The 17,718-nt window shown below is 42.7% G+C and overlaps 1 protein-coding gene across 5 annotated transcripts in view; it reads left to right on the top strand.

The window, feature by feature from the left end:
* The window catches only part of LOC134348380 (uncharacterized), a 135,560-nt gene that overhangs the window by 97,433 nt on the left and 20,409 nt on the right, over positions 1-17,718 (top strand). For all 5 annotated transcript variants that reach the window (XM_063051658.1, XM_063051656.1, XM_063051657.1 and 2 more), the window contains 3 exons: positions 6,084-6,206; positions 8,167-8,361; positions 13,168-13,251. In XM_063051658.1, coding sequence (XP_062907728.1) covers positions 6,084-6,206; positions 8,167-8,361; positions 13,168-13,251 — 402 coding nt within the window. The remainder of the gene's footprint in view (positions 1-6,083; positions 6,207-8,166; positions 8,362-13,167; positions 13,252-17,718) is intronic.

Raw genomic sequence — 17,718 nt, 5'->3', positions numbered from 1 at the left:
TAATACTACCTAGAGTCGAGCATAATCGCGCAAAAGGGATGTTTAAACAATCTTCTAACAATAGACTGGATATTGTATTCTTTTTCCATAACACAATGAACCTGAGGAACAAATTACAAGTTGGAGCATTTTTAAAAAAATTTGTTCAAGGGATATGAGCTTCATAGGCTGAGCCAGAATTGTCTTTCCCAAGTTGCCTGTGCTAGGATGGCGGTGAGCTGCTGAAGTCGTAGAGTTGAGGGTAGAGCCTCAATGGCATTAGGGAGGGAGTCCCAGGATTTTGACCCACTGATGGTGAGGAACAGTGACTTATTTCCTAGTCAGGGTGGTCCTTGGCAACTTCTAGGTGGCCCCATGCTTTTGCTGCCCTTGTCTTTTAGCTGGTAGAGGTGGTGGGTTTGGAAGGTTGTGCTTAAGGAGTCTTGGTGAGTTGTTACAGTGACTGGTGCAAACTGTTGCTACTGTGCAGTGGTGGTGGAGTGAGTGAGTGTTACTGTGAGCATGCAGGGTACTATGTCCTGTATGGTGTAAACTATTGATTTTGGACTTGGTGTGTGCTGAGGGTTTCTGTGCACACGGGTGAAAGTCACATATTCAGTCGAAGTGCTTTTGTTCATCATGTGGGATGCAGTTGTTGCCTCCTCAGTGTTACAGGTTTGCAGTGTAGACTGAGCCTGTTTGAACTGAAGGATCAAACCCAGCACCAGAGATGAAAGAAATTGGCTTTATTTGTCCCATGCACATTGAAACATACAGCAAAATCGATGGTTTGCATCAATTCAAATCGGCAAGGATATGCTGGACAGCCGACGAGTGTTTTCACACTTCTGGCGCCAACACAGCATGCCCACAACTTGCTGACCTTCACCGTTTGTCTTCAGAAGGTGGGAATAAACCAGAGCAACTGAAGGAAACACATGTGGTCATGAGAAGAATGTACGCACTCCTTGCAGGCAGCAGCAGGAATTGAACCAAGCTGGTGCTGTAAGGTGCTACACTAACTGCTGTGCTACCGGCTTGTTTAAAGTGGTCATCAGTAGCCAGCAGGTTTATTGTGGGCCAGACTTCACCAGTATCAGCCACAGTGACCTTAGAGCAACTGGAAATTTCAGATAATTTTGAAGGTGGAGCCTTGCTCTGTATGTTCTAAAGATAGTGCCCCCAATGTTTTAGTTAGGGGATCAGGAAGGGGGTGCTCCAGATGAGAATGAGACTCCTGGATGGTATGTTGCTTCACAGGTGCCTGGGTCTGGGGCACCTCAGTTCAAGTCCTCAACGTTCTTAAGTGGGAGGGTGAGCAGCCAGAGGTCACGGTCCATATAAGTATCAATGACATAGGTAGGAAGAGGGATGAAGAGGGAGTTCAGCGTGTTAGGTACTAAGTTAAAGGACAGGACCTCCACGGTTGTGATCTCAGGACTGCTACCCATGGCACATGCTAGTGTGGCCGGAAATAGTAAGATCTTGCAGGGCCTGACCAGGTGTTCCCTCGGACCCTGTGGGAGGCAAGTGCAGAAATTGCAGATATACATAAATTATCCTTAGCAACAGGTGATGTCCCAAGGATTGGAGGATGGCTAATGTTTTCTGCCGTTTAAGAAAGGCTGTAAGAATAAATCAGGAAATTATAGGCTGGTGAGCCTGATATCAGTAGTGTGGGAGTTATTGGAAGGTATTCTAAGCAATCAGATGTATGAGTATTTGGGTAGACATGGACTGATTAGGGACCTCTGGCTTTGTGTGTGATAGGTCATGTCTAACCAATTTTATAGAGTTTTTCGAGGAAATTACCAAGAAAGTTGATGAAGACAAGGCAGTGGATATTGTCTACATGTACAATGTCCCACATGGGAAGTTGGTCAAGAAGCATTCCAGATACATTAGCAAGTTGGGTTAGACATTGGCTTTGTAGCAGAAGCCCTAGAGTTGGAGTATATGGTTATCTCTGGAGGTCTGTGATTTATGGTGTGCCACAGGGATCAGTTGTTGGTTGTCATCTATATCAATGATCTAGATGATAATTTGGTTAGCTGGATTAGCAAATTTGCGGATGACATCAAGATTGAGGGTGTAGTGGACAGCGAGGAAGACTATCAAAGCTTGCAGTGGAATCTGGATCAGCGGGAAAAATGGGCTGAAACACGACAGATGGAATTTAAGTGTGAGATGCTGCACTTTGGGAGGACCAACCAGGATTGACCTTATATAGTGAACAGTGGGGCACTGAGTACAGAAGAACAAAGGGATCTGGGAATGCAGGTCCATAATTCATTGAACATGGTGTCATAGGTAGATAGGGTTGTAAAGAATCCTTTTGGCACATTGGCTTTCATAGATCAAAGTGTTGAGTACAGGGGATGGGATGTTGTATAAGGTGTCGGTAGGCCTAATTTGGAGTATTGGCTGCAGTTTTGGTCACCTACCTACAGGAAAGATGTAAATAAGTTTGAAAGAGTACAGAGAAAATTTACAAGGATGTTGCTGAGACAGGGGAACCTGAATTAGAAGGAAAGATTGAATAGGTTAGAGCTTTATTCCCTAGAATGTAGAAGATTGAGGAGAAATTTGATAGAGGTGTACAAAATTTATGAGTGGTATAGATAGGATAAATGCAAGTAGGCATTTTCCACTGAGGTTGGGTGGGACTATGAAAGAGGTCATGGGTTGAGGGTGAAAGGTGATTATGAGGGAAACTTCTTTACTTAGAGGGTTGTGAGAGTGTAGAACGAGCTGCCAGCGCAAGTGGTGGATGCGATTTTGATTTGAATATTTGAGTAGTTGGATAAGTACATGAATGGGAGGGCTATGGTCCGAGCGCAGGTCAAAGTGACTGGTCAGTTTAAATAGTTCGGCATGGACTAGATGGGCCAAAGGGCCTGTTTCTGTGCTGTATTTTTCTGCGTCTCTGTGACTCTATATATTCAGGACCCAGAGAAGTTAGAGGAATGTAAGACCTCCCTTACAAAGACTGGTGGGTCTATGCCCCAGAATCCACCAGGTGCCCATCCCTACCTGATCTTTTTGTCATTGCTTGATCCTTGTGTTCTGTATGACAAATGGCCACAGTGGAGGTAAGCTTGAGAAATGTAGATACGAATTTCCCTACTTATTTGATTAGTTCAGCCCAAGAATCAAATCATCAATTACATAAAGAGTCAAAAATGGCATATCATTCCAAACATTGGACAAGTGCCCTCTTAAGACCACAGGACATAGGAAGAGAATTAAGCCATTTGGCCCATAGAGTCTGCTCTACCACTCGATCCTGGCTGATTTATTTTCCTCCTCAACACCACTCTCCTGCCTTCTCCCTGTAACTTTTGACACCCTTACTGATCTAGAAATTAAGCAACCCAATGAAAGATAGGTTCAATTAATAATTCCTGCCCACTAAATGATGAACCACTCCTTGAGGCGCCTGAATGGATCACATAAATCAGTAACAATATTACCTTTCTAACCCGCAATTTGTACATTCCCCTTAATCTCAACAACCTGCTTTATGCAGTGCAGCAGAACATTAGAAAAATGCACGTAACTAGTGCTTTAAAATAATGGTGTCTTTCTTCTTTTAAACGTAGAAGCCTTCATCCAACTTGTTGCACAATATTAGTTTGTTTAATGTCCTATCCCGTACACAAGTGTAAATGAGAATAAAGTATTCGTTACTCTGGATCCAATGCAGCACAAAAAAACACAATAAGGAAAAGAACACAATCATTAAAAAAAACACTATAAGTACATAAGGTAGCTTACAGGTATGTATATGTATTGATTGTACATACATAAACTGACACTAGCTACAGGGCTGTCTGTACATAAGGTGACTCTGACAGGAAGTAGTGGTGATGGGATGGGTTACTGGGTGGAGCTGTTGATCAGCCTTACTGCTTGAGGAAGGTAACTGTGTGGTCCTGGTGTGGATGCTAAGTAGCTTCCTCCCTGATGGGAGTGGGACAAACAGTCCATGAGTAGGGTGGGTGGGATCCTTCGTGCTGTCCTTTTTCTGCCACCTGTCTGGGAGGGGGGAGCTGGGGGGGGAGTGTTTTGGGGTTCTAACATTTAACTGTCATTCATTCTTTGGGGTACTGCTCGGATTTCGTGGATGGTTGCGAAGAAACAGTATTTCAGGATGTATATTGTAAACATCTCTCTGACATTAAATGTACCTTTGAAGCCTTTGATATGTCCTTGATGGTGGGTAGGCCGATGCCAGTGAAGTAGTGGGCGGTTCTGACTATGTGTTGTAGAGCCTTCCTGTCCGCTGTCATCCAGTTTCCATACCATGCAGTGATACAGCACGTTAGGATGCCCCCTACTGAACTTCTGTAGAACACCATGAGTAGTCCAGCGTTCTTCAGTCTCCTCAAAGAAATGCACTGAGTGAATCAGAGAGCAAGAACAATTCTGATCAAAGTGATTGAAGCTTTTCCGGTAATTAATACGAAGCCACTCAAATCAGGAGAAACTCTGATGAAACTAACTCTGAAGAGAGTGAAAAAAGGAAAAGGTTACTTAGTAGACCCATTATAAGCCTGTGAGGTACACTGGAGTTTATTTCCACTCTGGGTTTAAGCATGTAGTTTTTCCTCTTTTGATGAAGATTAATTTATTCTATCACTAATAAATATCAGTAACAGAAACACAAGCAGGATTGGGCTGTCTGATGAAAGTTCTCAGCCAGAGACATCAACTGTTTATTCCTCTCGATTGATGCTGCCTGACCTGCTGCGTTCCTCCAGCATTTTGTGTGCATTTGTTGCTGAAGTAATGTGAAGGGCCTTTATCATGAAGGGATTTCAGTAAGGACCTTTCGATAGTAAAGTGCAGAAGCAAGTGTGGCTCAGTATGTCCATGGAATGGGACTGTTTACCCTATGAGTATTCTCCATTTTGATCCACACACACCAGGGATCCTCACAAGTCAGTAAGGATCATCTACCCTATCCTACTTTCTAGTATGATCCTCTATCTCCTGATTTCCTTATATCGAGGAATCTATTGTTGCCACTGAAATTCTCCATCCCACTGTTTACCTGTCTGTGGCCTTCTGGATTGCGCCAATGAAGCCCAGCGGATGGTGTGTAACAACACCATCTTCTCTTTGGGAATGTAGCAGATGGCTACAATTTATCAAATTCCCTAACATTGGGGGTAACTCGCTCTTTCTCTCTGTCATATCAGAACTGGTAACTTCCGCCTGTCATCTTGTGACATTAGCTCAGCTTTTCCCACTGCATTCATACAGCCCGACCAGCTGGACATGCCCAACACACCTGCCGCTAGCTACACATAGCACCATATAGGATGGGAAGAATGTTGAATGAGCTGCCAGAGGAAATGGTGCATGCAGATACAATTTCAACATTTAAGGGGAGTTTGGATTATCGCGTGGAGGGGAGGAGTATGGACGGCTCTGGTCCAGGTGTAGATCGAGGTGACTAGGCAGAATAATACACTGTCATAGATTAGGTGGGCCAAAGGGCCTGCTTTTTATGCTGTAATGCTCTATGACTTTATGGCATGTACAGTGCCTCCTTTGTTTACCAATAGCTTTTTCTGCTGAATTAGAAAAGAACTAGGAATGAATTTTAAAACATTTTTGTTGCATATTGTAGGTTGCGCTATCCAATTTAACAAGATCGTTGTGTTTATTGGCCTACATTGGTGCCTGGTTCTGAAATGCCTCCATTTGTAATAATACTTCCTCGGCTTCAAGCAGCAGCTAGGTTGAGGACCCCCTCCTTAGTCCAGGCAACCACAAAGATCTCAGTACTGCACTAATTCGGGCCTGTTGCCTAGGCCTTGAGTTCCCACACCCAACTCTTTGTAAAATCTGCATTTTTTTCATTCATCCTTAAACTTCTGTGTGTAGCTTGGTGTCAAACTCCATTTGATAATGATCATATGAGGTACTTTGGGCTGTTCACTGCACTAACAGCATGGACAAGTTGGGCAGAGGGCCTGCATCCATGCTGTGTAACTATGACTGTGTATAATTGTTTGTGTCTGTAGAAGTACAAAGAATAGAAAACTACATACAACATTGCTCAGACAGTTGTATCTTCCTGTTAATAACTGCAGAAGCATCAGTCGAAATACCAGAGTTTGACTCCAGCCTTAAAGGTGCATTCACTATCAATAATTCAAAGGTCCGAGAGCGAATCAGAAAAAAAAACAAAGTTAAAGACTACGGTGTCTGATAAGGTATTTGGAGAATTGTGCAAAATTGAGACTGTGCCTGTAAATGTTTTGAATATGTTTATATCTGTAGCCTAGAGAGAACTGAACATGGAGTGACTCAAAAACAGGAGGCCAGGAGTAAATTAATTCATTAATGAATGTCAAGAAAGTGCTAAGTTTATATATGTTATATTTTGAGTTACTTGATTTCTGTGCCTACTTATTACAGTAATATAATAAGAAATTTGCAACATTAATGGCCATTCAGTCCTACATCTTTGTGCTGGTATATCACACCACATGGTTCATGGTGGCCTTGGTTTAAATACAAGGATTTTCATCTCAAATCCTGTGCAAGTGTCACCCCTCCTTTCCTTTCTTCCATGGTCCACTGTCCTCTCTTATCAGATTCCTTCTTCAGCCCCTCACCTCTTCCACCTCTCACCTTCCCACCCACCCACCTATCCTCTCTCCTGATTTCATCTATCACCTGCTATCTTGTACTCCTTCCCCCACCACACTTTTTTTTTCAAATTCTGGTTTCTTACCCCTTCATTTCCAATCCCGATGAAGGGTCTCAGCCCGAAACACCGACAGTTCATTTCAATCCATCAATTCTGTCTGACCTGTTGAGTTCCTTGTTTGTGTTAGTCAAGTTTTCCAGCATTTGGAGAATCTCTTGTGTTTATGATTAGCCACTTAAGAAATTTGCTTTGGAAACTGACAAGGCCATTTGTTTCACTGATGATTATCAATCTATTTCTAATTACTTAAAATAGCAGCCCCTTCTCTTCTGCCTACAATACATCCAGGGTTCTCTTGCCTGTGACAGTGCATCAGCAGGCACATTACCTTTGAGAAAACAAAGTTCTGTAGGGAAGCATCTCTATTTGTAATGTAGGGTTCACTGGGGAAAAGAAGGGTTTGGATTACAGAAAATAGCAAATCAGATTGTTTTCTAGGAATACAAACACTCCATAGCAGATGGGTACACTATAATTCAGTTTCTAAAATCAAACTAGTCTAATTTGTAAAGGAATGCAATAGGAAAATTGAGATGTTATGTAAAACTTGTACAGTTACAGGCTGAGACAACGGCACAGCAGTTGCTGCTGCTACCTCAAAGGTGCACAGACTAGGGATTGATCCTGCTTTTGAGACAGTCTGTGTGGAATTTACATGTTCCCTTTGACCCTGTAAGGATTTCCTCCAGCTGTGGTTGTCTTCTCCCACATCCCAGTGACCTACCGGTGGGATAATTGTTCACTGTAGGTTGGGTTAGCAGTAAAAAGAATCAAAGCAGACTTGATGGGCATGTATGAGATAGATGAGTTTCAGGGTTAGGAGGAGGTAAGAAGATGGAGACTGTGACAAATGAAATTGGTCCCTTGGGAGCCAGCAATCATTGGGTCAGAAGTATTCTTCTGTTTTAGGTATAAGATTAGACATTGGTTAAACTGTACCCCGAACACTGTGGTGGATAAATAAAGACTGTAGATACTGGAAATATGAGATCAAAGCTGAAAATTCTGAAGATACTCAGCAGGAAAGACAATGCCTGTGGAGAAAGAAATGTAGAAAACAGGTTTATTCTCCATATAATGAAAAGGAAGTAAAGCCTTCAGAAATGGTGCAGAGAAGCCCCTCCATAGACGCTGCCTTACTTGCTGAGTTCCTCCAGAATTATGGGCATGTTGCTCAAGATTTCCAGCATTGGCAGAGTCTCATGTGTTTATCACAAAATCTCCAGCCTGTTGGTGAGATTTTGTCTGCCACAAATGATGGGACAGATCTCTGGGAAATGAAGGCAAGCTGATGCCTTGACAGCAGTCCACAGCTAATGAAAGGAATTTGGATGGATGATATACAGTACGGTATAATTTCTTCCGACCAAATAAATAGGCCATGTCAATATTAATATAATAATCCTGCAACTGTTACTGTTTCCTCATCATCAATGAGATGTTTCTGCTTATAAATGCAGGGAGTTCTAGCAAGAGCACATTCAAGACAGGATGCAGAAGGAGAGAATCACCTGGGGAATCAGCTTTTGAGTGACGTACAACTTAACATAGCTACAGAAACTTTCATGCCATCTGTCAGTGCTCAGACACAAACAGAAGTTACTCAAACCACACCAGATGAAGTCAACCTTGGAGATAACCTCCAGCAGGAAACGGTCAGTCCTTCATGATCAATAGAGGAGCAGAGACAAGGATGTAGTAATTTTGAGAATGGAGTTAATTTGTCTCCAGAGTGTGAGTTCAGGGTTTTACATAGAACTCTTCAGCACAGTAGAAGCCCTAAATCCCACAATGTTGTGCTGACCTTTTAATCTACTTTAAGATCAATCTGACCCTTCCTTCCAAGGTAAACCCTCCATTTTTTTTTTATCATTTATGAGTTTCTTAAATACCCCTAATGTAACTGCCTCTATCAACACGTCTGGCAGTGTTTACTCTCTGTAAAACAAAAACTTACCTCTAAAATATCTATATTTTCCTCCAATCATCTTAAAATTATGGCTTTACCCATTTCTGTCCAGAAAAAATCCTACCTCGCTCAACCTATCCTCATGAGACATGGTCTGTAATCCAGACAGCATCCTGGTAAATCTCCTCTGCACCCTCAGTAAAGCTTCTATATCCTTCCTTTAATGAAGCAACCAGGACTGAACACAATATTCCATGTGTGGCCTCACCAGGGTTTTATAGCACTGCAACATTACATCGTGGCTCTTGAACTCTATCCCCCAAGTAATGAAGACAACACACAATACGCTTTCATAATCACTCTATCAACTTGCACAGCAACTTTGAGAGACCTATGAGCATAGACCCTAAAATCCCTCTGTTCCTCCACACTGCCATTCACCTTGTACTCCACCTTTAATTTCAACCTTCCAAATAGTATCACTTCACACTTCTCTGGGTTAATTTCCGTCTGCCACTTCTCAGCCCTGCTTTGCATCCTGTCAGTGTCCCTTTGTAAATTATCATAACTTTCAACACTATCCACAACTCCACCAAACTTTGTGTCATCTGCAAATTTACTTAACCCACTGTTCTATTACTTGTCAGTCAAGAATCCAGTCAGTCTCAACTGAAGATAGGCAACAGCTGGGAAAGCTCTGGACAGCAATGTGATGGCACACATTGTGTGTGCTGCTTTTAATTAGTTCAGTCACCATGTAATTACATATTCCCAACTGTTATTACAATTATAATATTCATTGATAGGCACCACTCATAGTAAGGACTAATTGTAAAATAACAAAAAACTGTTTGTGCTGGAAGTCTAAAGTTTTAAAAAAACAAATTGATAGAAGCACTCAACTAAGCAGTCAAGTGATATCTGTGGTGAAATAAGCAGTTAATATTTTGGCTGCAAAATATTGACCCCGTGTCAGGTTTGCCTTGGAGTTAAGTCATTGATAATAATTCATTGATGATGTCATCCAGTCACTGAGCTAATGAGAGCAGAGAGAAGTGTTGGGTATTTAATATTTCAGTGATATATTGTTTGATTAAGCATTCTTTGTTGTTTACGTAATGTGCCGCAGGTCATATGTAAAAGTACGTGCATACGTCATCACACCACCTTGTCATATGTGCACACCTCGCTTAAAGTAAAAACAAAGTTAGACTCGCATTCCAGACTCTCTTGTGTTTCTTTCAATTAGTTTTTAAGTTTTGGAGTAAGGAAACATAACAGTAGTGATAAGTAAGTTTGAAAATCAACCCAAGACAACTTATTGAAGTGCAGCCAGTCATTTGAGTTTTAAAAAAAGTAGTGCAACACATATCTCTTCAGAAGGGAGGTGGAGAACATGGCTGAATTTTTTAAAAAGGCAAAAAAAAAGACAAATTCACAGGTCCATAAACAGTGAGTACTGGGTGATAATAATCATAAATTTGAAAAATTCTGAAATGACTGGCTACATTGGAAAGATAGACGCATTCCATTGCACAAGAGATAACTGGAGTATGCATACTGAGCAAATTGAGCTACATTTCGAAGCAAATGAAATAGCCAATTAGAAGCAAGCGTCAGTTTTGCTGAGTGAATTGGGTTAAAGGCATGCAGTTTACTTAGAAGTTTAATTGCTCCAACCAAACCAGTCAGAATATGCTGATATCATGAAAGTAATGCAGGATCAGTTAGAACCAAAAATATTGATTAGTGTAGCATGCTAATCATAAGAGGAGTTTCATAAGAGGAGTCCATTTCAGTGTATGGCTGAATTCAAGAAATGAGCATTTTCGGTTCAATGATGGGCTTAATGATGCACTGAGAAATTATTTACGGTGTGGAATATTATACAAAATCATTCAAAAATTGATCCTAACTGAAACACAACTTACATTTAAAATAGCAGTGGAAATTGCTATTGCAATGGAAACTGCGGCCAAAGACGCAATTGAGTTGCAGTCAGGAATGAATGTGCAGTCAGGAATGAGAAAAAGAAAGAAGAGGGAGGGAGACAAAATACCATAATTTAGAGAAATCGATGTTCATACTGTCAAGTTGGAGGCTATCCAGACAGAATATGAGGTGTTGCTCCTCTGATCTGAGTTTGGCCTCATCGTGGCAGTAGAGGAGACCATAGACTGATGAGCCTGAATGGAAGTGGGAAGTAGAATTAAAATGGGTGGCCACTAGGGAAATCACACCAATTATACAGATGGAGTAAAGGTGCTGGACAAAATGGTTCCCCAGTCTACAACAGGTCTCGCCAATGTAGAGGGGGTCGCACCAGGATCACTGGATACAGTAGATTTCTCCACAGACTTGCAGGTGAAGTGTAGCCTCACCTGGAAGGACTGTTTGGAGCCCTGAATGATGGTGAGGGAGGAGGTGAAGGGGCCTGTGCAGCATTTGTCCTACTTGCAGGAGTAAGTGCTAAGAGAGAGATTAATGGGCAAAGATGCATGGACAAGGGTATCACAGAGAAACCAATCCCTGCGGGGGAGGGAATGGTGTTTCTCCTGGTAGACAATAGAAGTTAGGGAAAATGATATGTTGGATGCTGACGCTCGTGGGGTGATTGGTAAGAACAAGGGAAGTTCTATCCCTTTTATGGTGAAGGGAAAATGGGGTAACAACACTTGTTGAGGAAATGAAGGACATAATGTGAGATGGTAGAGGAAGAGAAAAACCCTATTCTTTGAAGAAGGAAGACATTTCAGATGTTCTGGAAAGGAAAGCCTCATTCTGAGAACAGATGCAACAATGACCAAGGACCTAAGAAAAGAAAATGACATTTTTACAAGTGACAGGATGGGAAGAAGTATAGGCAAGATAGATGAGAGTGTCTGTGGGTTTATAAATGATCAGTATATAGTATACTGATCAAATATCAGTAGACAGTCTGTCTCCAGAAATGAACACAAAGAGATCAAGAAAGGGGAGAGAGCTGTCAGAGATGGATAGTCATAATCTTTCCCCCAGATGGAAATGTCCAGGGCTAGACGACATGCCTTTAAGGTGAGAGGGGGCAAGTTTAAAGCGGATGTGCAGGACAAGTTTTCTTACACAGAGAATGGTGGGTGTCTGGAACAGAGTGCCGGGGTCGTGGTGGAAACAGTGGAAGACAGTGACAGTTAAGGGGCTTTTAGATAGTTATGTGCATATGCAGGCAACAGAAGGATATGGTTCACAAATGATGTACAAGCAGAAGTGATTTGGTTCAATTTGGCCTTGTGCTTGCTGTAGATATTCTGGGGCAAAGGGGCCTGTTCCTGTGTTGTTCTATTTTCTATTCTGGGTATCTGAACACCAAGCATCACAGTGTGCTGAAGTTATATTTATTACGGGTGATATGGTGCAGACATCATGAAGGATGGGTCTGGCCATATTTCAGTCATTCCGACTATTTCCAGCTTCCCATTTATTTTTGAAGAAGCATTTTGCCGGAAGTGCTTTCTTTCAGCAGCTGTTGCTGATACCACACTTTAGATTGTCAGGAAAGTCTCTCTGTCCAGAGAATGTGAAGCTAACTACCACAGGGTGTCATTGAGAGATCGGCTTGAGATAAATCTGAACCTGACCCTGTGAAAGATGTGTAAGGCTCTGATGAAGAGGTCTGAAAAGATGGTTTTGTAGAATAAAAATGTTGGCAGTGGTAAGTTGTGCCAATTGCCCTCTCCCTAGAAGTCACTTTTTTCAACATAAAACTGGAACTACCCCAGTTTTGGAAACATAGAAACATGGAAACATTGAAAACCTATGACACAATACCTTCCAACTACCTAGGCTTTACCCAGAGCCCTCTATTTTTTCTAAGCTCCATGTAGCCATCCAGGAGTCTCTTAAAAGACCCTATCGTTTCCGTCTCCACCACCACCGCTGGCAGCCCATTCCACGCACTCACCACTCTCTGCATAAAAAACTTACCCCTGACATTTCCTCTGTACCTGCTTCCAAGCACCTTAAAACTATGCCGTCTCATGCTAGCCATTTCAGCCCTGGGAAAATGCCTCTGACTATCCACACGATCAATGCCTCTTATTATCTTGTACACTTCCGCAACTCTCCCTCACTTAACTCCAAATCACGCGCTGGTCTCAACACCATCAAATGGTGTCGAGATCCTCATCGATGTCGATGATGGACGAACACACACCTCTATCAGGTCACCTCTCATCCTCCATCGCTCCAAGGAGAAAAGACCGAGTTCACTCAACCTATTCTCATAAGCCATGCTCCCCAATCCAGGCAACATCCTTGTAAATCTCCTCTGCACCCTTTCTATGATTTCCACATCCTTCCTGTAGTGAGGCGACCAGAACTGAACACAGTACTCCAAGTGGGGTCTGACCAGGGTTCTATATAGCTGCAACATTACCTCTCGGCTCCTAATCTCAATCCCACGATAGGCCAATGCACCGTATGCCTTCTTAACCACTTCTAGTGGACATTACTGACCAGCAGCTGTTGCTCTGGCCCGGTCCCACTGATGAAATCCTTTTGCTTATAAATACAGAGACTCCCAGCAGAAACTGGTTCCAGTCAGGATGTGGAAGGAGAGAATCACCCAGGAGGACAACCTTCAAGATCACGGAGTGAGGTGCACTTGATTTAACTACAAAAGTTTCTTCTCCATTCAAGTTTATTGTTGTCGCAGGTATCAGTGGCATGCAAATTAGCTGTTTGCAACAGCAGCACAGTATATTATTAACATGAGGAACATAAGTTAACATAACTTACACAAAAGCAAACAACAAAGTAAATTTAACAACACTAGTGCAAGGTCGAGAGACAGAGAGAGAAAAAGAAATATAATCAGAAGTGGTGCTATGGTTTGTCAGGTCAGTTCAAAATCCTGATGGCCGTGGAGAAAAAACTGTTGTTGAACCCTGAGCTGTGGGTTTTCAGCTTTCTATGCCTCCTGCCTGATGGCAGCAGCAAGAACAGGACATGGCCTGAATGGTGAGGATCTCCAACGATGGATGTCTCCTTCCTGAGACATCACCTCTTGTAGATGTCCTTGATGGTAGGGAGTACATGATGGAACTAGCTGAGTCCACTAGTCTCTGCAGCCTCTTGTGTTTCTGCACACTGGAGATCAGACCATGATGCAACCAGTCAGTTCATGGGTGATAGGGTATCCAGCACCCTCCCCCCCACAGTTAACCTTTACCCACTGCAATTCACTAACCACTAAAATGGGTCGTTTGCAGATCATGCCACCATTGAGGGCCATATCTCAAATAGCGATGAGTCAGAGTACAGGAAGGCGATAGTGACATTATGTTGTGACAACAACCTTTCCCTCACTATTAGTAAAACAAAAGAACTGGTCATTGACTTCAGGAAGGGGGACAGTGCAGATGTTTCTTTTCACATCAATGGTGCTGAAGTCAAGAGGGTTGAGTGCCTCAGGTTCCCAATGATCTGGGCAACTGTGGGTGCTGGAAATCTGGAGCAACACACAAAATGCTGGAAAAACTCAGCATTCAGCATTTACGTACTTTCCTTCCCCCTCTCATCCAGGTTCACCTATAACCCACCAAATAGTGCCCATCCCCCTTACCCCTCTCCCCTAACTCTTTTATTCTGGCTTCTGTCCTCTTTCTTTCCAGTCCTGAGAGTCTCAGCCTGAAAAATCAACTGTTCATTTCCCTCCGTGAATGCTGCATGACCCCCCTCCAGCATTTTGTGTCTTGTGTCAGCAATGGCCTCTTCCTGGTCCAATCACATTGGCACGACGACCAAGAAAGCTCACCAGCATTTTACTTCCAAAGGAGGCTAAAGAAATTTGGCAAAAGCCTGAAAGCATGCACTACCAGGCTCAAGGGCAGCTTCTATCCTGTTGTTAAAAGACCATTGTAAGTTACCTAGTATGACAAAATCGATTCTTGACCATACAATCTATCTCATTGTGACCTTGCACCTTATGTCTACCTGCAAAGTACTTTTATCTGTACTGAAAATGTTTATTCTGCATTCTTTTATTACTTTACCTGCCTCAGTGTATTGTTTCATGAATTGATCTGTATGAACAGTATGCAAGACAGGTTTTTTACTGTATCTTGGGACATGTGACAATAGTAAACTAACTTACCAATTTAAAGAACTGCCCAAAACTGAGGGTACACCAGATGAAGTCGATAACAAAATCCATGATTGGCAGGAAGTGTTCTCTGTTCCATGTGTAACCATGGAGATGGAGGTTCAAGGCAGGGGGTAGTGATTTTGAATGCATGGCAAAGTAGGGTTCAGCAGCTCCCCATGTTTAAGTGTGCCTTCCTGTGATGAATTTTGTTCAGTGGAGGTTTTCACCTTGGGTAAGCTAATCCTGCATTGCTGGCAAGAGAGGCCACAAAATGAAAAGTCTGGAAATACTGCTATTCTCGATGGCAGCCACATAACTGTTGGCGTAGGCACTGCACACACCTGTCGACTCAGGCAGTTTTTGACGTACAGGCTGATAATCTTCCTGTGATCGTTGTTCATGGATCCTGGTTCCCCTGCTGACTAATAAGGTTGCTTCACTGGGAGTTGGCATGGACCTGATGGATGTCTTCTCCCTCTGTTGTTACAAATATAGGATAAGAAATAAGAGACAGCATTGTTAAACTGCAGCCCGAGCACAGTAATGGATAAGGAAGAGCTTCAGATGCTGGAAATCTGAAAAATAAACAGAAAATGCGGGAGATTGTCAGCAGTTTGGCCACGTCTGTGGAGAGGGAAACACAGATCACACTTTGAATGCCAAAATAATGGATAGGCTACAGAACCACCAGAAATAGTGAATAAAAGAATCACAAACTTTCCTGAGCAATACACGTAAAATACTGGAGGAACAGACAAGTTAGAAAGGTGTTTAATTAGAGTAAGGGGAATTATGAGGCTATCAGGCAGGAAATTGGAAGCTTAAATTCGGAACGGATGTTCTCAAGGAAAAGTATGGAAGAAATGTGGCAAATGTTCAGGGGATATTTGTGTGGAGTTCTGCATAGGTATGTTCCAGTGAGACAGGGAAGTTATAGTAGGATACAGGAACCGTGGTGTACAAAGGCTGTAATAAATCTAGTCAAGAAGAAAAGAAAAGCTTACAGAAGGTTCAGAGAGCTAGGTAATGTTAGAGATCTAGAAGATTATAAGGCTAACAGGAAGGAGCTAAAGAAAGAAATTATGAGAGCCAGAAGGGGCCATGAGAAGGCCTTGGAGGGCAGGATTAAGCAAGGCATTCTACAATTATGTGAAGGGCAAGAGGATAAGACATGAAAGAATAGGACCTATCAAGTGTGACAGTGGGAAAGTGTGTGTGGAACCGGAGGAAATAGCAGAGGTAATAATGAATACTTTACTTCAGTATTCACTATGGAAAAGGATCTTGGTGATTGTAGTGATGACTTGTAGTGGACTGAAAAGCTTGAGCATGTAGATATTAAGAAAGAGGATGTACTGGAGCTTTTGGAAAGCATCGAGTTGGATAAGTCGCCAGAACCAGATCAGATGTACCCCAGGCTACTATGGGAGGCGAGGGAGGAGATTGCTGAGCCTCTGGTGATGATCTTTGCATCATCAATGGGGGCGGGAGAGGTTCCGGAGGATTGGAGGGTTGCGGATGTTGTTCCTTTATTCAAGAAAGGGAGTAGAGATAGCCCAGGAAATTATAGACCAGTGAGTCTTACTTCAGTGGTTGGTAAGTTGATGGAGAAGATCCTGAGAAGCAGGATTTATGAACATTTGAAGAGGTATAATATGATTAGGAATAGTCAGCATGGCTTTGTCAAGGGCAGGTCATGCCTTACGAGCCAAATTGAATTTTTTGAGGATGTGACTAAACACATTGATGAAGGAAGAGCAGTAGATGTAGTGTATATGGATTTCAACAAGACATTTGATAAGGTACTCCATACAAGGCTTATTGAGAAAGTAAGGAGGCATGGGATTCAAGGGGACATTGCTTTGTGGATCCAGAAATGGCTTGCCCACAGAAGACAAAGAGTGGTTGTAGACGGGTCATATTCTGCATAGAGATCAGTGACTAGTGGTGTGCCTCAGGGATCTGTTCTGGGACCCTTACTCTTCTTGATTTTTTTTATAAATGACCTGGATGAGGAAGTGGAGGGATGGGTAAGTAAGTTTACTGATGACACAAAGGTTGAGGGTGTTGTGGATAGTGTGGAAGGCTGTCAGAGGTTACAGCGGGACATTGATAGGATGCAAAACTGTGCTGAGAAGTGGCAGATGGAGTTCAACCCAGGTAAGTGTGAAGTGGTTCATTTTGGTAGGTCAAATATGACTTCAAAATATAGTATTAATGGTAAGGCTCTTGGCAGCATGGAGGATCAGAGGGATCTTGGGGTCCGAGTCCATAGGACGCTCAAAGCAGCTGCGCAGGTTGACTCTGTGGTTAAGAAGGCATATGGTGCATTGGCCTTCATCAATCATGGAATTGAATTTAGGAGCCAAGAGGTAATGTTGGAGCTATATAGGACCCTGGTCAGATCCCACTTGGAGTACTGTGCTCAGTTCTGGTCGCCTCACTACAGGAAGGATGTGGAAACCATAGAAAGGGTGCAGAGGAGATTTACAAGGATGTTGCCTCGATTGGGGAGCATGCCTTATAGGTTGAGTGAACTCAACCTTTTCTCCTTGGAGCAGAGGAGGATAAGAGGTGACCTGATAGAGGTGTATAAGATGATCGATTGTGTGGATTATCAGAGGCTTTTTTCCAGGGCTGAAATAGTTGCCACAAGAGGACATAAGTTTAAGGTGCTGGAGATGTCAGGGTTAAGTTTTTAATGCAGAGAGTGGTGAGTGCGTGGAATGGGCTGCCGGCAACGGTGGTGGAGGCAGATACGATAGGGTCTTTTAAGAGACTTTTGGATAGGTACATGGAGCTTAGAAAATTAGAGGGCTATGGGTAAGCCTAGTAATTTCTAAGGTAGGGACATGTTTGGCATAACTTTGTGGGCCGAAGGGCTTGCATTGTGCTATAGGTTTTCTATGTTTTCTATGTCTCTAACTCAGCAGGTCAAGCAGCATCTACAAAGAAGAAAAAACAGTCAACATTTTGGGC

This window comes from Mobula hypostoma, chromosome 6 (genome assembly GCF_963921235.1).
Source record: "Mobula hypostoma chromosome 6, sMobHyp1.1, whole genome shotgun sequence".
Classification (NCBI taxonomy): Eukaryota; Metazoa; Chordata; class Chondrichthyes; order Myliobatiformes; family Myliobatidae; genus Mobula; species Mobula hypostoma.
The sequence above is the reverse complement of the archived record's forward strand: the minus strand, read 5'-3'. Positions and strand labels throughout refer to the sequence as shown.